This window comes from Dermochelys coriacea, chromosome 3, assembly GCF_009764565.3.
Source record: "Dermochelys coriacea isolate rDerCor1 chromosome 3, rDerCor1.pri.v4, whole genome shotgun sequence".
NCBI classification, from domain to species: Eukaryota; Metazoa; Chordata; order Testudines; family Dermochelyidae; genus Dermochelys; species Dermochelys coriacea.
This window is the reverse complement of record NC_050070.1, coordinates 177,328,377-177,349,526: the sequence shown is the minus strand read 5'-3', so window position 1 is coordinate 177,349,526 and position 21,150 is coordinate 177,328,377. Positions and strand designations below refer to the sequence as shown.

General features: G+C 38.5%; 1 protein-coding gene across 4 annotated transcripts in view; it reads right to left on the bottom strand.

The window, feature by feature from the left end:
- The window catches only part of PRKCE (protein kinase C epsilon), a 518,728-nt gene that overhangs the window by 158,539 nt on the left and 339,039 nt on the right, over window positions 1-21,150 (bottom strand). For 2 of the 4 annotated variants that reach the window (XM_038396523.2, XM_038396525.2), the window contains 6 exons: window positions 20,552-20,684; window positions 16,608-16,750; window positions 13,590-13,622; window positions 13,067-13,163; window positions 12,215-12,429; window positions 9,260-9,433 (listed from right to left, as the gene is read on the bottom strand). In XM_038396523.2, the coding sequence (XP_038252451.1) occupies window positions 9,260-9,433; window positions 12,215-12,429; window positions 13,067-13,163; window positions 13,590-13,622; window positions 16,608-16,750; window positions 20,552-20,684 (795 nt within the window). The remainder of the gene's footprint in view (window positions 1-9,259; window positions 9,434-12,214; window positions 12,430-13,066; window positions 13,164-13,589; window positions 13,623-16,607; window positions 16,751-20,551; window positions 20,685-21,150) is intronic. The other 2 variants (XM_038396526.2, XM_038396524.2) reach the window with 1 other exon arrangement.

Genomic DNA, 21,150 nt, shown 5'->3' with positions numbered 1-21,150 from the left:
CAAAATAAAAACCTTTTACTAGCTTAAAAAAGAGAACTTTTAGATATTTTTGACTGATGCCTTCTCTAAGGCTGTGTCTACACTATGGACCTTACAGTGGCACAGTTGTACCGCTGCAGCTGGGCCACTGTAAGGTCTCCTGTGTAGTCGCCCTATGCCAGTGGGAGAGAGCTCTCCTGCCAGCATAATTAAACTACCCCCAATGAGCAGTGGTAGCTATTTCGGCAGGTGAGCGTCTCCTGCCGACATAGTGCTGTCCACACTGGCACTTTTGTTGTGAAACTTATGTCAGTCGGGGGGCGGGTGGTTTTCACACTTCTGATTGGTATAAGTTTTTCCGACAAAAGTGCTAGTGTAGACAAAGCCTAAGTTACAGGAGTAAGCACGGAGATGGGCCCTGAGGGAATTTGACTGCTCTGATGGCCGGGACTTGAAGTGTAAAACTAACAGGGCTAATGGGAACAATGGATCTTCAGTGAGCTAACCAGGCTTCAATAATCTTTCAAGAACAGCTAGCAACGATTAAGCAGCATAACAGCAAGATTTCCAAAATCAGGTCACCAAGCTGGACACAGAAACTTGTGTGTATGAGAGACAATAATTACAGTATTTACTCATCAGCTTTACCATCCCGACTATTCTCAACCACAATATCTACTTTTAAACAATGCACTGATCACTAAACTATCATAATATGTTACAGTCTCTGTGATATCTAAATTAAACACACAGCCTGAAATAATTCCTGAAGTGTCATACTCAGCACAATATTATTACATCAGATTGTCGGGGTTTCTCTGCACTGTACGATGCCTGAGTCATCACTAGATATTAGTCCTTGGTACCTCTTTGCACTTCATGAAATATCTGCCGAGCAGGTGAACTTCATTTTGTTTGCACTTGTGATTTGAATAAATCTGTTGGAACCAACTAATAAAACAATATAAGTATTAGTAACATCTGTTGTATATTGTATGTTTATCATCGTATTCAATCCTTTCACATAGTTAACGCTTACTGGTGGAAAATTTGTCTCTGCTCAATGTATTAATGTACCTTGTGTTAAAATATTTTAGCTCTGATTAATCTAAAAGTTACTGGGGCTAATCCAGGGCTCTGTCACACATACACAATCCCACTGAAGCCATAGACATAACAAAATTGAGCCATACAAAATTTCTAATGTGACACTAACCAGTAACATAGGGCAGTGCAAACTTGTCCTAAACAAATTACACCCTATCGCAACTACTACATAATGAGTTTAGCTGCCTAGCAACCAAAGCACAAGAATACCAGGTAAAATGGATTAGAAACCTCTGATTTGTCTCAGATAAATGTAACTGGCCAGCCAGTGAGGTTAATTTGCACTGTAGATCTCAAATGACACCACCCTGAGCTATTATCACACAAGACATTTACTAGCCTGTTAAATAAACATAAGGGGGGAAGCTTCTTTAATGCAATCAAGAACTATTTTTTTCCACTTACAAACATTCTACTTCTTAAAGGAACTGTCAGGCTAAAAATAATGTATCAAAACAAAAAATATTACCTTACTTTAAAAAAATAACGAGCTTTTAATATCATATTTACTTTTCACCATTTACACTGTCTGTTCAGCTTTCGGTACTTCACTTTTAGGAATAAAAATAGACTAGTCCATTCCAGTTCCTGGTTCTCATGCTATCCACAATACTGCAGTGTGTGAATTGTGAAAACTGCATGGGAATATTTAAACAAACAAACAAATATTTAAACAAACAAAAACCGGTTTGCACTGTCATTTAAATAACAATACATGCCATTTCTATTAATATTAATTTCTGTATGTTTATTTTTTAGCAAAGCCTAATTTTTGAATGCAAATTTCCTAATAATATTGACATTTTTAGTCAGTAGTCAGGAAACTAAGGCATAGATTCTAATGACTTTTTTGTTTCTGGTATCAGGGGCCTCATTGTACTAGGTGCTGTACATACACATAGTGAGAGATTGCCCCTGCCACAAAGAGCTTACAGTTTAAATAGACAAGGCAGACAAAGGATGGGAAAAGGAAGAATTATCATTCCTATTTTACAGATTGGGAACTGAAGCAGAGGATTAGGTGGCTTGCCCAGGTCACAGGAAATCTGTGACAGAGCTGTGAACTGAAACTAAATCTCCTAAATTGCAGTCAGTGCTTTAAATACAAGAACATCCTTCCAACAACAACGATGTGCTAGGAGCTGTACAAACACAAAGGAGGAAATGGTTCCTACACCAAAGGACTCACAATCTAAGGTTATGTCTATGGACAACGGCAAGGCTGTGGTGCTGCAATGTGCCACTGTAGCTGCAGTGTAGACCAGTGGTGGGCACGCCAGGGTAATCCGCTGGTGGGCCACCAGACTATCTGTTTACATTTGCATGGCCACCCGCAGCTGCCAGGGGCCACAGTTTGCCATTCCCAACCAACGGGAGCTGTGGGAAGCAGCGCAGGTTGCCCACCACTGGTGTAGATGCTTTCTACATCAACGGAAGAGGTTCTTCCATCAATATAGGTAACCCACCTGTCTAAGATGTTGACAGAACAATTCTTTCATCAACCTAGCTGCACCTACAATGGGGATTAGGTGACCTAACTACGTTGCACAGAATGATCTTTGTGTCTTCTGCACAGAGTGAGTTGACATCCCTGCTGAGTGTACTCTGATAAGGTGAAAAATTGAATTGCTTCTATAATATATGAATGCTAAATGATACTATCTGTTTGTCTTAGGGTTTAATACTGTTGTCCTTCATCCCAGTATCCAACTGCCTACCACATAAGAATCAACAGCAATAGCAAAGTCACTAGCTCATGCTGTCTCAGGCTCTTGTCCCTTTTCTGCTGAAGTCAGGGTTTTCTTTTATCCATCCATCCATAGTTAATTACCTTTCTTCTGACACTAATGCCCCTCTTCTGATAACAGCTCCGCCCCTTCTTCTGATACTAATGTCTTGCTTCTGACATCAGATTTGCCCTGTCGAGTGGTAGCAGAATTCTGAGGCCCTTAAGGCTGCCTTCCCAGTGGAGGGAAATCAGTGGGATTACCCGAAGTTTAGCTTGTTTCATGTACACATATAGACACACCTGTCCTGGAACGGAGGCAGTCACAAACAGCATGCAGGAAATCCCCTTTTCTAGAAATCTTCCTGTTATCTGCCACAGATTCTCTCGAAGGAAAACTGTATAACAAAACTACCAACAACACAGCATTTCCTGAAAGACTAAAAGCTTACTGGCATACTAAGAAACCCCTGCCCTCACTCACTTGTAGGACTGTATACTTGCACCATGTAGTGAATCATGTTTCAACAGATTTCAGAGTAGCAACTGTGTTAATCTGTATTCGCAAAAAGAAAAAGGAGGACTTGTGGCACCTTAGAGACTAACAAATTTATTTGAGCATAAGCTTTTGTGAGCTATGGCTGAATGCATCCGATGAAGTGAGCTGTAGCTCACGAAAGCTTATGCTCAAATAAATTTGTCTGTCTCTAAGGTGCCACAAGTACTCCTTTTCTTTTTATGTTTCAACAATTCACTCTTGTATCTTTCCTGCCAGTCCTACCAATAAACATGGGCAAAATTATATTACCTAATATTTTTTTCTCTACATTCTCCATTCACAGGTGGAGCATGGTCTACCATTCTGAAGAAAGGATTGAGAGCCAGAAACCTGAGTTCTAAGTCAGACTCTGGTAGTGACTCATTTTATTCACATTAGGGGAAGTCACTGATGCCAAAAGTTCCCAAAGTGGCTACTAATTTTGAGTGCCCAACTTTAGACACCTCTGAAAGCCAGACTCAAAGTGTCAAGTTGGGTATTTAAAATTTGAGGAAGCCAAAATTAGGAGTCACTTTTAGCCTTAATCTCTTCCATTTGTACAACGGAGATAACAATGCCTACTTATTACACCTTCATGGCAGGGCTGTTCTGGATATTAATGTATGTTCATAAAGCACTTTGAAGATGAAATAAATATATTGTTTAAATTACTGAAATTTCTCTTCCAGAAACCTGGTTTATAAAATAAATACAGAAGACCAATGAATTGGATAAATATGTATTAAATGAGTCACATCATGATCTATAAATGACAGATAGCATGAAAGTTCAAACTAGCCAGTTTATTCCTCTTGCCACTTAACATCCCACTCATTTTAATGAAACTTTTACAATAGCTAATGCCATCTGTAATAAGGACACAGTATTCTATGCTCCCCCCACCTTATGAGCAGCTCTTTATTCCTATTATTACTGCTGCATGCCCAAAGTACAAGCTGATTTCTAAAGATAAAATTTAACAAATCTAGATTTCTAAACATGACACATGTGCACAAACATATGAAGACATACACATTACATATTCATATTAAAATGTGTGACTATTTTCTAACAGAATGGCAGAAATGTATTAAATGGCTAGCTTTTTCTTTAGAAACAACACACAGTATCCTTGGAGAAGTACTCCAGTATAGAAGAGAGGAGAGATGATTTTGTGGTTAAGGCACTGAATGGGGACTCCGGAGACCTGTGTTCAGTTCTTAGCTCTGCCACAGACTTCCCGTGTAACATCTCTCTGTGCCTCAGTTCCCCATTTATAAAATGGGGATAATGGTTACTAACCTCATGAGGGCTTGGGGGAATAACTATACTCTCATTCATATCCATGAGGAAGAAACATTTTCAATGCAAATGCACTAGAAAGCTGACTTTAAACATTCATCAATCCATCTGTTAAAACTAATTTTCATCAAATTGTCTTGATGTTAACATCTCAGTGTAATTAATAGATTATAAGGCAAAAAGGGACAATTATGACCATCTACTCTGACCACCTGTCTATAAAACAAACCACATTTGAAGCATCTAGCATCCTTCCTTTTTCAAATTATTCAAGCATAACATTTCTAATAAAAATATATTGAAAGCATATTTTATTCTATGTTCAAGTAACTTCAAAACACTGAGCTGGTTTTGATCAATCTTTTAGAAAAGTTTACCTTTAGGTTTGAAACAAAACATGAAAAAAATTCAGCAGCAAAAGGTTGTATTTTAGGAAGTTAGGAACAATTCCTTTCATGATATTACCGGTATTTTAATTTAATTATTCAACATCTCCCCCTGCATTATTTGTTCAGTTTATAAGATGGGTGAACAACAGATGGGAATTTCACAGAAGTTTTCAAATATCTTTTAATTTTCTTCTAGTCTCCCAGTTCAGCAAAACACATGCTTAAATACATCCCCATTCACCAAGAACTTCAACACGTGCTTGGCTTTGATGTCAATGAATTTAAGCACTTGCTTAAAGTAAAACACATGCTTCCATGATTTGCTCAGTTGAGACCCTTGTACCCAAGATTATGGTTCCAATCTTGAAGTCAAATGGGAATATTCATGTAATTAAAGTTAAGCATGTGTGTGAATATCTGCAGACTATGGACCCAATGTATGCTCTTGACAGCCTTCTCATCTTCTGGGGAGGCTGTTCGACACTGTTGCCAGTCAAAACCGAGAAGCATTGTTAAAGCAATATTAACATGTAAGTGTATACCCATATTAGATCCACTTGTTCTAGTTCCTGAATTGGGCCCATGGCTTTCCAAAATAATTTAAAATATTTTCCGTAGTATAGCTATGATGACTATAAGATAATATAGAAAAAACATCTTAATGAAAAGGATATCTGAACAGATTAAAATGTCTACCTTATGAAGAGACAAGGTAGGTTTGGTAATATCTTTGATTGGACCAGCTTCTGCTGGTGAAAGAGACAAGCTTTTGAGTTTATATAGAGCTCTTCTTCAGGTCTGCTCTGTGTAAACTCGAAAGCTTGTCTCTTTCACTAATAAAAGACAAAGATATTAGCAAACCCACCTTCTCTCTAACATAAGGAACCAACATGGCTACAACACCACATTATGAAGGCAAACACTACAGTGTGTCTTGCCATGCATTCTGTACTGAGCAACTTCTCTGCACTGTCTGCAAAGGTTTAATTACATTTTACAGTATGCAAGGGAAAGCTCCCACCTTTTAGAAGTGTTAATTTTTGTGGGGAATGGAATAAAAGACAAAACAAAGTTATTTACAGAAAACAAACATCAAGTACTTTAATACAGTGCCAGTCTTCCCCAGTATGAGTAATAAGATATATCTGAATTGTAAAATTTAATTCCAGCAGGATCATTATTGTAGAGCCCCGTTCTGAGAGGCTCAGCAACTTAAGCTCCTATTGCAGACAATTTTAGTCTGAATAATTAATCCGACACTTATGTTTGAAACATTTTTGGCTCTACTGTGCAAAAGCCTTTGTCTCAGCAAAGCTATTTTTATTGTACACTGCTTGTTTAAGAACTGTTTCCCTACCTGGTTTTTTATTGGAGCTGTGCAAATAATTCAGTGAATAATATAGCTGTTTTCCCCCCAATTCACAGTTTACAATTTTTGCAGATGTATTAATTATATTTATGTACAACTTCTACAAAGCGTCCAAAACTGTTCACAAGCAGTTCTTTGAAATATTTCATTATTGAGATGTGTTGCTTTGTTTTGACTGGACACATAGGTCACATGGTTTTTTTCTGTTGTTTAACAGGACGAGCTTAATTCTTAAAGACTCAGGTTTCTTGTGAGAATTACAAGCTCAACTTTTGCTCTCTGCTAATATAACATTTGAGTGAAATCAACCACTGCATGGAATGCCAGCACAAGGTCTATGCATGATTAAAATTTTACATAAACCAATGGGGGTCCCCACTATTTCCCATAGGAAACTGTATCACAGTCAAATATACCTCACTGTGTCTTGGAACAACACTTATTAGGTGTCTAGACTAAGGACTATAAATTCATTAGTTAACTCAAGTTACTTAGTGATCAGTTCATTCAAGTTTTAACTAACCACAAACTAGTCTAGTTATTATCCTTGAGAGAGGAGAAGTATTGAATAGTCTCTTTGGTGGAGAGATGGCCTAAATGGAAGCAAAGGGGGAGGAGAACAGAGGACTGAGAGGATGTCAGTGGGAGCTATAGACAAATTTGTGAATCTCTTACACTGGGAAATGGCTTGGAGAGCGGGGAGGAAACAGCAGTGGCATAATTTACCATATATAAAGTTGGCCTTTATTGATGTTAACATTCCCCAGTCACATGACTTGTATCAGCAGGATGGTATATTTATTTACATTTCAGAAGGTCTGGTCTCCCTTAGACTTGAAAATCTCTCTCTGTTGATGGCATCTATTTCCTCCAAATGCCTCATCTATTATTGTAAGAGTAGTGTGTTCAAACATTCTGAAACTCAACTGAAATTCAAATTAAAATGATTCTCAGATTCTTTGAAGTATCTTAACTAGAAATAAACTTTATTTGGATTTTTTCATATATGTTCCTAACACATTATTTGTGTTAGTGTCAGAAGATGTGAAAGGCTGAAAACCCCATTACTTTAAATACTGTGAGATTATGCCAACAATCTGCTAATGGAAAAATTGAAAACTGTAATCTAGATACTACTGACAATTTTCCTACAACACACTAACCACATTTCTTGTCTTCTTAATCAACTGTTCAGTTAAACAATTTTTCCTGACAATTCTGTTCAAAAACCTTTTAGGCACAGATATTCCATAATTGCATGCATCTAATTACCACAATTGCATGTAAAGCCATAGCAAATTCATGTATAAGTCAGGTAAACATTTAACTGCTCATTTGTGCATATACATTTTTGGTTCTGCTGTGCAACTAAACAATAAGATTTTTGTTATGCCTAATGTTGGTTTAATGTCTTTGAATTAGGTACAATGGGCTAATTTCTTCCTGGTTCAATTTCACTTATTTTAATAGAGTTACACCCAGGATGACTTTGCCCCAAGAATTCAAATATCAACCTTTACTGAAAAAGAACCCTGAACTCAGGACTTGGCTGGTAAGTAATATAACTGATTTTCAAGTATTCTATTTTATATATATCCATTTATTTATGTATTTATACATTTTAAGTCTAAATATTGTGTTTTCTCTAAGGACCAAATCCTGGTCCCATTTAAGTTAACGACAAAATTTACATGGACTTAAATGGGGTTAATGATTTGGAACATGCAATATTTTAAAAGAACTTTTTAAGGTTACAGATATTTTTAAGGTTTTAACCAGATTCAATAAGTGATATTCTATCAACAAAACTGCTTATTCACAAATTAGGCTTTATTCTGCAGTTCTTAGGCAACACTCCCAGTGAAGTCAAGAAGGTGACACAAAGTACAAGAGAACCTTTTTCTACCAGGTGAAGAACAGACGACTGTTGTCTGCTCTGCTGGATGACAGAGAGAAATAAAGGGCTATGGGGATGAAGTACGGAAATTAGCAGTGAACAGGACTAGTTTCAAACATCCTAATTAACAGTTTCAGAGAATCTAGACAATTCACTCACCATCGAAACAGAATGGTTCAGATTACAGAGTGCTTACATTTTGGTAGCAACCCCAGTCTGCAGATGGATTCCATATCAGAATCCTTAACAGTGAACACGCAGTCGAGAAGGGAATAGTTTAAGGAGCAAGGATCTCTCATTATCAGCTTTTGCTGTCCTCCGACCTCATGGACAGCATTAGTTTTATAGGAGTTGATCTGAAGGGCAACATATCTGCCTCCTCTTCTTTTTGAATTCTGCAAACATCAGCTTCATTTTACAGCATAAGAAACTGAAAATATGAACCGCAGGAGGGTTCTCCTGTAATCTTATTTCTGTCCGAGTTAACGAAAACAGAGTTTTAATGAACAATTTGGGTCTCTCTTTCTCTGCATACTGGACACTAACAACATTTTTATCTCAGTTATGTAAGCCACTGATATACCCTATTATCGGACACAGAAAGGATAACTCAGTAACCTATTGTTGTTTCTCTACTGCCATCTTCTGTCATGTACAAGGCCTCACAGTATTTATGCTGTTTAATAATGGCACTATATTTGCCATGAAGATTCAGTTTGGGCAAGCAGAGCTAGATATACCATTTTCCTTTGATTTCTTGATAACATGCAAGTTAAAAGTGGAGCCCATTCAAATTTCATGCTTCTGAGGCGTCAGTGAAATCCTCTAAGAATATTTCAAAACACTGTGTATTTGTACCTTTTATGCAGCTTCATTTTGAACTGCAAATACTTAACAATACTGTTGTACAGCTCTCTTGATGAAAGTTAATCAACAGGCTTATTTAGCATACCTTGGTCTGGAAGCAGCAATAAAGTTGTGTTAGATAGGGATGTTTCCGTGCTAATGCCAGAATTCTCTTTTCTGTCATTGTACAGTCTACATCATCATCTTGAAGGATGACATCTTTCTTTAAGACTTTCACCGCATATACTTCATCTTTACCTTTTAGCTCAGCTAGCATGACCTAGAATCAGTAGAAATCTTTGCTTATATAGAGCACATACAATCACACAAATATATTATACGTGACAAATTTTAATGCAATAGAAAAAATGTGTGTACAGATTTGAAAAGTACAGAGCAATTGAAAGGATAACTGCACTCACAGACCACTCTCAGGTTGTCTATTTTATGTAGCTAAATAGCTGAAGAATTTCACATTTTAATATGGACACTTTTAGTAGAACTTTGAATATCAGCCACCCCATGTATGCTTCGTTCAGTTTAGTTAAGAATGCAGGCCGTTAAATCCTTGTTATCCAGTACCTTAACAGGTTGCCTTCTCTGCCCCACTGCTGAGATCTGGAAAACAGGGAAGGGGGCAAAGCTAGAGCATAATATGGGTTTAGTTCCCCTTTTGGAAAGTGCTGCAACAATGCTGTCATTCTATTTAACAATGCACATCACTGTGACAATCTGAAAAGAGCACCCAAAATCAACATCTATTTGAGGGAAAAGTCCTGTCCCATTCAAACCTGAGTTTGGCTTGTCTGGGCATGGTACAGAGGTACTCTATGGAGACTGATTGGGGTATTGAGAAATAAGGAGACAAAGAGCTGCTCCAGCACTGGTACTGCAGGAACCCCTGTATAGGCAGAGACCTCTTTATTTTGGAGGAATCAAGAGTGGATCTGTGTAGCAGCAGATTCCCATGGTCCATCCCTACCTCTTACTCACCACAGAGCATAGCACACTGAAAAAAAAATTACTGTAGTTCTGTATAGCTCCAGCTCCACACATTCCCTTCCACCCTCACTCGCTTTCAGTATGTCTACACTGAAAAAAACCCTGTGGCAGCTGGCCTGAGTCAGCTGACTTAAGCTCATCATGGGGATCAGACTGCGGGGCTATAAAATTGCAGTATAGATGTTCGGGCTTGGATTGGAGCCCAGACTTCGATACCCTTCTCCCTCACAGAGGCTCTAGCCTGAGCCCAAATGTCTACATGGCAATTCTATAGCCCTGTAGCCTGTGCCCCATGAACCTGAGTCAGCTGACCTGGGCACTGAGACTTGGGGCTGTGTGCTTTTAATCACAGTGTAGACATACCCTCTGCAGTGCATATGTCTACATACCCAGAGTGAGCCCCCTGAGAATTAAAGCTATGAAGCATGGATGGTGTTTTCAGCCCTTTCACAGGCTCCTGCTTCTTCCACTTGCTGCCACAGAGTGGAACTGCACCGGTTCTGCTGCCTAAGGGAAAAGATTTGCCAGTTTGGAAATAATTACTTCTTGTTCTCAAATGCCCTCACTATTATCTTCTTAGTGCTACCTCTGAACTCCAGATAAATCCTTGCAAGATATTCACAATGAGGAAGATCAGACCAGTCAGTAAATTATTACTCATTATTTTTATTCACAGAATCATAGATGATTAGGGTTGGACGAGACTTCAGGAGGTCATCTAGTCCAACCCCCCTGCTCAAAGCAGGACCAACCCCAACTAAATCATCCTAGCTAGGGCTTTGTCCTCCTAGTGAAATAGTGTTTCCTAATATCCAACCTAGACCTCCCCCACTGCAACTTGAGACCATTGCTCCTTGTTCTGTCATCTGCCACCACTGTGAACTGCCTAGCTCCATCCTCTTTGGAATGCCCCTTTGGGTAGTTGAAGGTTGCTATCAAATCCCCTCTCACTCTTCTCTTCTGCAGATTAAATAAGCCCAGTTCCCTCAGCCTCTCCTCATAAGTCGTGTACCCCAGCCCCCATAATTCCATTAATTATTTCCCCTTTTCTCCCTCCCACAAAGTATGCTAAAATATTAACAGCTTAAGTAGTGTGCATGCAAATCTGCATGCAGAAATATCTGCATGCTCATTTTTCAAGCACTAGCACCAGTGAAAGCAGCCAGTAGATCAACACCTGTGTAGGCATGTGATGGAATTTATACAAGCTTCACTCATTCCAAACTCATTTGGTCAACTCAAAGTCAAACTCAGCCACAACCACAGAGCTTTGCAAGGTTTTCATCAAACCATTAATGGGCTCATGTTTGCTCAAAATATAGTCCAGCCTCACTGAAACGTTTAAAACACTGAGTGAATCTTATCTGGGTTTCACATCAATAATGAAACCAAAATCAGGTGAGGTCTGCCTGGCTTGCAGGGAAGGGGGATTGTTATAAAATCTTAGCACAGCTCCAGCCTTCAAATCATTTTTGCTTCCTTTGTTGAGCAAACCATGATTTTACTATCACTAGCATTGAGGGACACAATGCAACTATCACAGAATGAACTGGGTTATAGCTTGGTCTCTTTCATCATCAATGAAACCATCAGGCTGCTGCTACTCAGCTAGAGGAGGGTTGGACAAAAACAACCACCCATCATTTGACTTGCAAAGTGAGCAAATTTGAAGCGGAAATCACTTGGAGAGAGAACAAACACAGAATCCCATAATGTCATTTCTATATTCCTGTTTCCTATTGGAATACACCCACTGTAGTTATTTGCCCTGTCAAGTAGTATTTATTCTACATTTAGTTAATGCAATTTCAATAGTGAAATCTTGACATCTAGTTCAAATCTCTTAGCCCTCATTTTTTATAATGATTTAAACGGTAAATTAATTCTAGCTAATCAGCAGGATACATAGTCATGAAAATTACTATTTTGAAAGCTGACTGTCCCAATAAGAAAGACAAGAAAGAAACCCCTGTGGTGGGAGCACATTAGGCAATATTAACATTAGTATTGCATACAGCGGAGTCAAAAATAATCCATCAAATCAGAGAAAGCCACCAACCTTGCCAAAGCTGCCTTTCCCTAATACTTTAATGAAGTTGAACTCTTCAAGGCCCATTCGTTTGGTCTGGACTTGTTTGACTTCCCCGTTTTCACCATTCTCCCCAGGTTTATTAAGCTGATTGTCTGTTGATGATGTTGCCGTCGCTCTGTGTTCTTCTCCTCGATTGTCAAATGACAAAGCTTTCCTAATGTTGTTTTCAAGTTCTTTGATTTCTGTGAAAAGGTGGGAACAACAGATTGACTTCTCTACAAACCCAATCCAGTCCAGTCCCATTCTATTGCAGGCGATTCCGTCCCTCTTCTCACTATAAGAAATACACTGCTGAATCTCTTAGGTAAAGTTATTTAGTTATCTAAGGACTTAGGTAATGAAATTCATACATTTTTAAGGGTGACCACTACATTTATTGTGATGCCGGGCATTCAATCTAAATAAATAGATCATGCTGACACTTCCACTTTCAAGTGCTACAGGCCCCATTCTGCTTCTAGACACATCAGCATAAATGAGGAATGCACACTAACTCCTCTGAAGATTCAGGGTTCACATGAACTCTCTCTTGTGGGTTCACAGTTTCCCTGAGTTTCACTTTGAAGTCAATGGAATATACTGGTGTAAATGAGAGGAGAATCAGCCTCTTTCAAAGGTATTTTTTTTTTAACTATAATTCACAAATTTCCCATCAGATTCCCAGATCCCTGAAGATGACTTTCGGTGGCTCACACTCCTTGTTTAATTTGAATCAGATTGTCTATCAAGACCGGGGTCCATTGTAACAGCACTATTACTCCTCACAGAGACTGACACTAAAGCACTATTTATTGGTATGGAACAAAACAGGTATCTAACCCTGATCACATGGAGAGGTTGGTGCTGACTTCGACCTGTCTTCTTCTGAAGGTGTGGTTCCAGGAACTGGCTGCTGAGATTCTGCACCTGCAATTAGCTAAGAACATTCCCACAAAAGGATATTCAGCTGTGAGAGCCTCTAACACAAAGAGTGAAAAAGAAGCAACTTGAAAAACAAAGTAACTTCACAAAGGGAAGGAATAAAGGGAACTGAGTACACTTCATCCTTGCTAAATTATCATCTCACAGCCTGTGTCAAAAGTTAGATCCCAATGTCTACAGTACAGGCTTTCACTTTAAAGATGAACTGAAATGCTGATCAAATGCACAGAAAGAAGCCTATGTAAGATTCCAATTTAGTAACATGTGAACTTAACAACTGCAAGCAAATATATTTTTAAACAAATTAGTCAACAAATATTAGTTCTTCCATCAGAGTCCAATCCTGCAGGGTGCTAAGTGTCCTCAGTGGTAGGTGTCATTGATGTCAGTAGGAGTTCATGCTGCTCAGTATTTTACTTACCCCAAGACCAGAGTTCTCGCTGTTGCCTTTTCCCTGTAATAGCAATAACAGTCCACAGATCTGTGCCGAAATCTTAGTGATGCCCTCAAAGCTTTTAGTGATGCCCTAACTCTTAATGCTGGGTTTGGGCCATAAAATGTCTTTCAATTCACAATTAAAACATACTAATTTGTAGGTTTTAAGCCTGTGTTTCTGTTCATGATATGGGATCTCAACCAGCTTTAAAATTTATTTCTTACAAAAGCACATACGTACATCTTTAAATCCCCTGTCCTCTCACTGGTATGTTTGTTGCTGGACTGTCTCATTTATAAGCTACTACTGTCAAGATTACGTGTTTTCAATGAAAAGCTACTTTATTACTGAAAAAAAAAACAGCCACGTGGGCAGAAGGTTTTCTTTTCAAACAATAGTGTTAGTGTTACTGTAAATACTAAAACAAATGACCTGGGTAAAATCTGATATGCACAAGAATATGATCTCTTCAGTTGCCATTTCATTTTTTTCCTCAGATGCACCAAAAAGTTGCAGTTTACCCTGCAGTGAGATACAAGACAGAGTTTCCATTGAAGTGCAACTGGAGTACACAGAGCACATCTTGTTAGAAACTAAACTAAACCCTTTTAAAAGCAGGAAGGGCCTGCTCCTGAAAATCTTACTCTCACAAGTAGCCATTTCTGATGTCATAGACCCTCTTAAGTGTATCAGGGGATATGTGACCCTTAATGGGACTACTCATATAGAGTGCGTATGTGTGTAAGGATTGAACAACTGAGGCCAAGAGCAGGGCAGTTTTTCAAATAATGAGCTCTCTCCTTAGTGGAACATTACACACGCTCATTGCAGAGAGCACTGAAGTTGCAAGGCACACACCACCGCTTTTGAAATGTGTCAAATCAGTGGGACACTCACTGGGTGTATCACACACACATTCACTGTTGCTAGCAGAATTTACAAAAGACTCAATCCCGCAAGGTGCTGAGTGCCATCACAATCAATGGAAATTTCCTTAAATGTATATGGTGTGAATAACTACCTTTTTAGGTAAAGATGTACTGCTAACTGAATGCCAGCATTTAGGAAGCTGACACAGTATTCTAAAGGGGAGCAATGTTATGATGTTAAAGTGTAAACAAATCACAGCATTCACTGAAATACTGCATGTAGTAATTTAGGGCCAGATTTGTAAAGGTACTTAGGAACCTAAAGATGCACATAGGTGTGTAGTGGGATTTTCAAAAGTGCCTAAACTCCTAACTCCAATTAATTTTAATTGTAGCATTAATGGGATTTAGTTGCATAAACATTTCAAAGTGAAAATTGACATACTAGAAACAAATATTCCCTAGCTGAGTTTTTGCCACTGGAAAACCAGATAATATTTTCTATCTGTAAAACATTCCAGCAATGTTTTAGCAAGCCCAGTTCTTCTTTACATTATACCTTTGCACCCAGAATGAATTCAAAAGACAAGATGGCAAAATTGAATTTAATATTTAGAGGAAACCCAGTTAGACAAAACCCTAAGAAAGTATAGCAGTGTACTATGTTTTACTAACCTTCAGCCAAATATTTTAATAGATTCCACCTAATATAACTGCAATGTTAAAAATTACATGTGGTCCAGGGCATAAGGGTGTGGACTTAGACCTAGGAGACTAAGCTCTATTCCTGTCTCTGCCACTGGCTGCTGCACAACTTTGGGGAAGTTATTTTCGCTCTTTCCATCTCTGTTTCCCCTCTGACCCTTAGTCTCAATAGACTAAGTTCTCTGTCTCTTACTACCTATTTGCACACTGAGCACAATGGGGCCCTGATTTTGGTTGGGCTCTCTAAATGCTCCCATAATAATACAAGTGTGGTTATATAATGCTTTAAATCATGCTTCAATAAGTTCCTTCAACAAAATGACAATTAAGGATGGAATTTTCAAAAGAGCCTAAGAAGTCCCACTGAAAGTGTTAGGCACTTCTGAAAATCCCATTCTAAGACTCTTTCAGAACCAAGTTTGTAAACAGAGCTATCAAATATTAGCAAGTACTGCACACTAATTTTGTGCAATTTCAGTACAGCAATTTGTCTTTATTTTCCTAAGATTTGTTATTCAATTAATTGCTTTCCAATTTTCCTATAACTTTTTGTTTGTTTTGCTTTAAACAGTTTTCTTAATATTTCAGGACAAATATGTAGTCGACCGTGAAAATAAAATTATGTCTAAAGCCAAGGGACTAACAGATCTCAAAAGAACTGACTGTAAAAGTCACTCATTTCAAGAGGGGAGAGACTGCTGCCATCACCATGCAAACGCAGATAGATATGGGACCACATTGTGATCAGAGCCACATTGTAAATCCAAATTAACTCAGTTGAATTCAGGATACATTTTAGGTGGTCCATGATTTTTGTTCCAAGGAAAAGCAAATTAGTTTCCAGCAAATTGCTTTGGAAATACCTGCTTGCAGCCAATTTCTTTTTATAAGAGAATGTGCATTTATCATCATTATAACAATATCATACAGTAGAGTATAGCCTCTGGCAATTAGATGATCTCATGACAGTTTTCAACCAGATACACACACATATATATTATATATTAGTCATGTATTTCAGAGAGAGATCAAAGTAGTCATCTTGGCGTCTGAAAGGTCCAATTCCTCGTGCCAATACAAAATAAAACCCATCTTGACTGTTTAAGTTGTCTTCAGGTTTATAAGATTGTACCATAGCAAAACAGATTCCCCAAAGAATTTTACCAGGGATGATGTATGCTAAAACTCCAGAGCCAAGTCCTTTTAGCCCTACTCACATGAATAGAAAAGGAGGACTTGTGGCACCTTAGAGACTAACAAATGTATTTGAGCATAAGCTTTCGTGAGCTACAGCTCAACAGGCACATTGACTCCAATGGATTTCTTGAGTGAGTTAGGTGAGTAGGCAGGATTCAGCGCCAGCTGTTAATACTGACATGCATTTCATTAATTTATTGCTCCTTTTATGTGATATTATATTTTTGGTTACCTTTTTCCTTCGTTGCCCACTATTAGTGATCTTATCTGGAGTGACTCCAAGATCTGCAAGTACTTTAGCTATTCCTCTAGCATCCACTCCGCAGTTTGGTGCCACATTTGTTTCACAGCGTCTATGTACATTCATCTTGCAAACTGCAATGAAATGTGTGGTGGGGAAAAAAAGTTTTTCAGTAAATGAAATAGACATTTATTTAAAAATATCCATTTTATTTGATTCCAATCAGATCTTCCAGGATCTAACATTTCTTTTAAAATATAATTCTATTTCAGTAGAAAAGAATTTAGCTGAATTTGCAATGGCACGTAACACACTTACATAAAATTATGAGTCCACATCATTATTCTTAAGAATATAACAATAAAATATTACATTTAAAAAAAAATTGAAAATAATAATTTTAGACATGCAACCTCAAGCTCCATGCATTTGGACACACACAATTCAGTTACTCTGGTAGTGGCCTGCGTAGGCTGAGCAACACGTTAAAATGACTGGGCTAACCTCTACTTTCAGTCACATGCATGATAACCCAGAATAATTCCTTTTACCTTCAGTACAGTTACTCTGGAGTTACATCACAGCAGTTTGGCCCATTTATCTCTCCTAATTATATACTGAATTTTACTCACTGCCTACTTTCACTTCAGCATATCCAACAGGGTTTTTACCACCATCTCAGCTGAAAAGGTGCTTTTGAATATGTTATCTAGTGTGTTTCAGTGCCTACCGCAATGGGGTCCTGATTCAGGACTAGGGCTCCTAGTCATTTCAGTAATACAAATAATGACAATTAATTATTATTACTATTATTATTAAGACATTGATAAAAACCTTAAAGAATATGCTGAATTCATCATGGGTCACTGAACAGTGCTATTCCTCAATGCACTTTTGCTCCTACTGAAGTCAATGGGAGCTGCATCAGGCCCCAGGACAGTATCAAGGCAGCCTTTACAAAAACAACTGAGAAAATGAATAAGCCTGCAACTCTCAGGCACATGTTCCAACTAGAAAAACATTTAGAGCTTTGAACTCAGCCTAATCCTGCTCCCATTGACTTCAAGGAGAGCGGAATTAGGCCTTAATCTAGCTCTTTCTAATAAATTGCTTACAGTAGTCTCTCTTCATCTGGTTTATTCAAGATTGCTATAATCCAGCATCACACTAACAAGCCAAGTATTCATGTACCTGGTTTTAATTTTTATATGAGGCCAATAACATAATAAAATTATCTCCCCCTTTGGATAATTATGCTCTACACAAGGTGCCCTGATTCCCTCTTCCCTTTCCCCCACTAATATCTCTGTAACTAGCATGTTAGCATGACCAGGGAAGTCATGTAGTTTCCTGGTTACTCAGAAAGAAAAAAAATAGTAAAGAATATGGACTTGATTAAAAATAAAGTGGATTGGATTTGTTGGGAGCCCACTGACAAGTCTGAATAATTTAGCCTTCAGCGCCCTCTGGTGGAACAAGATACAGAGCATGCAAAATTACAAGTGTTATCAGGCACTAGATGCAAAAGATTATCTCACTTTAAAATTCAATTGGTCAAATTCCTCCCTGTATCAACAGAATTATACAAGGCAGGAATTAAGCCCAGTTTACCACACTATTTTCCTATTATGATCTTAACCAACATCTAGTCCAATACAAGTTACACTACACAGCAATCCTGAAGAAACAGGTGGTCTATGTGCTCTGTGTATTTAGCAGCAATCCTGAGCATTGCAGAGAGGAGGTAGCTTTGAAGTTCCAGTACACCCCCTACTTACAGGAATGGAGCAGAAAGGTCTAGGAAGAAATCCTTATGTGCTTGTGTGTCTGTGATCGAAAACATAGCTGGTAGGTCAAACATTTGGCCAATGAGCCTTAACTGTGTGCCTTTAAGAGCTGAACTAGCTGAAATGGAACAAAGCAGAAAATTCTGTGTGTTCTCAATATGTAAGGTTATTTAAACAGAGAGAGAAAGGGTAAGAAACAGTCTGAAAAAAGATAAAAGAAGAGCATTTCTTAGGAATAAGCTTTTCATTGAGGAAGACAGCAGAGTGTGCTTAAGCAGGCAAGTTTCTGGAAAGGTGAGCATTGATGGGCACTAGTTAAAAGAAAAGCAGGAAGCACTACTCTCCTGCTGAGAAGCAACCATTTCCGGTTGTAAATTTTAGATTTCATGCAGGTCATGGTGCCTTTTGTACAGGAAACAGTTTTATAAGAAAAGCATGAAGAGAGGAATGAAGACGCTATATGCTGAACCATTATTTATACATGAGCATTGGATGTGTATGTGTATTTACTATTCATTACATAAAAAGGAAAACACGGCCACGATGACGATGATGTGGTGGTGGTAGTGGAGGAGGAGAAAAACCCAGAATCTAAGGAATTGAAGCTTAATTGTTATAGAATGGAAAGGAGATGGTGGATTGACTATAGTTCTGACGGGGAAATGGCAAATACCAACAAGACCCAGATGAATTGAAAAGAGTGGTCTGAATTTCTCACCAACAAAATTAAGGTGACATAGAAACATAGGGATGGCAATAATAGGAAAATAATGGTCTCATAAATGCCACTACCCATCACTCAATGCTCTGGGGGAGGCTTAAGCCTCACAATGCCCCTTATTGTGAAACACACTGCCATGGGAGAAATTTCTTCATGACTCCAGCCGGTGATCACCTCATGCCCTGAAGCATAAGGACTGGCACCTTCCTAATAATTTCATTTTTACCCAGTGTAACTGCAGAAGATATTGTTATTTGTAGACTACAATGCCTTCAATACGTCACCCTTAGCTCCTGCTTTTTGGAAAATCAGGCAGTAAACCTAATCCTGTTTTTAAATTTACTAAGATGAGTCTGCCAATTTATGGAAGAAACAGTCTCTGTAATGTGAAAAAAGTTTTAAATATCATTAGCTATTAATTTTTATAAGTTTGGCATGAGCTTCAAGCCATAGTCCATTAAAAACCCACAACAGATGATTTGATTCGCCATTGATCCCAAAATGCTATTACCCTATAAGTATTTGGACAAACTTTACTTCTCCTTTCAGAACAACTAACTGTCTGTCTCAGAGGAATCTAGTCCTTAAGGCTGCCTCATTACCAAATGGAAATGTATATCCTCCTTCAGCAGAAAAGAAGCCATGCATTATCTAATCTACTTGCCACAAGGAGATCTGAGGCGATCTCTTCCCTGCTAAATCACAAATCAGCATGTGTCAAGGAGATTAAGGATGAGCAGCCAGTTCATTTCAGGTGCATGATCTAGCTTGGATTTGGGGTGGGAAATCGATGCACAATCCAATGCCTGTGTTCCAAATATTGGAAAAGGACACAATCAACCCCATTCTTTCAGATTTACCATGGGAGGGAGCAGGCTAGACTCCACATAACATGGTGCAGCCAGACATACAGAACCCTTTTTCTTTCTTTTTTCTTGGCTTGGGACTCAAGTTTGATCTTGCATGGACTTCGCACAGGTAAGGCTCAACCTTCATGAAGATATGAAAGCAAAAAATAGTAGTGTATAATTTCTATCCTACAGGAATAAAAATATCCAAGAAAAATTGAAGGGATCTAAACCTTCATGCTTCTGGGCATATGTCAACCTCTAACTAATCAGATTAGGAAGAAATATTCCCTATGGGAAGGATATTCCATAGCTACCTACTGCAGGGTTTCTTGCATCTTCCTCTGAAGCATCTGGTGCCAGATGTTGTCAGAGGCAAGACAATGGACTAGATTCTGACCCATGATGGCAATTCCTATTACCCTATGCTGCCACTTGCTTTTTACTATTAACTGCTAGAAAACAGAATGACTTGGCAATAGTCACGTATTTTCCTGTTACGACAGGCAAGCCCTTCCCAAACCAATGCACTGTCTAAGAAACATAGCAAGTTTCTAAAGTAGAGGTGGTTCTCCTTACCTTTGCATTGTAAACCTTGTCTCAAGAGACCCCAGAGCAATGAACCGCAGTGGTCACAGAAGGTGGGCACTTTGTAATTATGAATGCTGAACTTGTGAGGCATGTTGACACTGAAGCGCTGGGAGCCCACGTGCTGGAAAAAGCAAAGCACCACATATTGAAATCCCCTTCGCTTCCAATTATTTGCTTTTATAGTCAATGTGAATTAGAGCCCTGCTATGTTTTGAAAAGTACAGAGGTGAAACAAGATGAACTAGGTACATGTTGGTGTAATCATCCTTTCAAATGGGTTTATTTCCTCACAGATAATGACAGGTTTCAGAGTAACAGCCGTGTTAGTCTGTATTCGCAAAAAGAAAAGGAGTGGCATACACACTGTAAGGAGATTTCAGAGTAGCAGCCGTGTTAGTCTGTATTCGCAAAAAGAAAAGGAGTACTTGTGGCACCTTAGAGACTAACAAATTTATTAGAGCATAAGCTTTCGTGAGCTAAAGCTCACTTCATCGGAGAGCGATCACTTAAGATGAGCCATCATCAGCAGGAGGGAAGGGGGGAGGAGGAAAACCTTTCATGGTGGTATTCCTTACAGTGTGTATGAT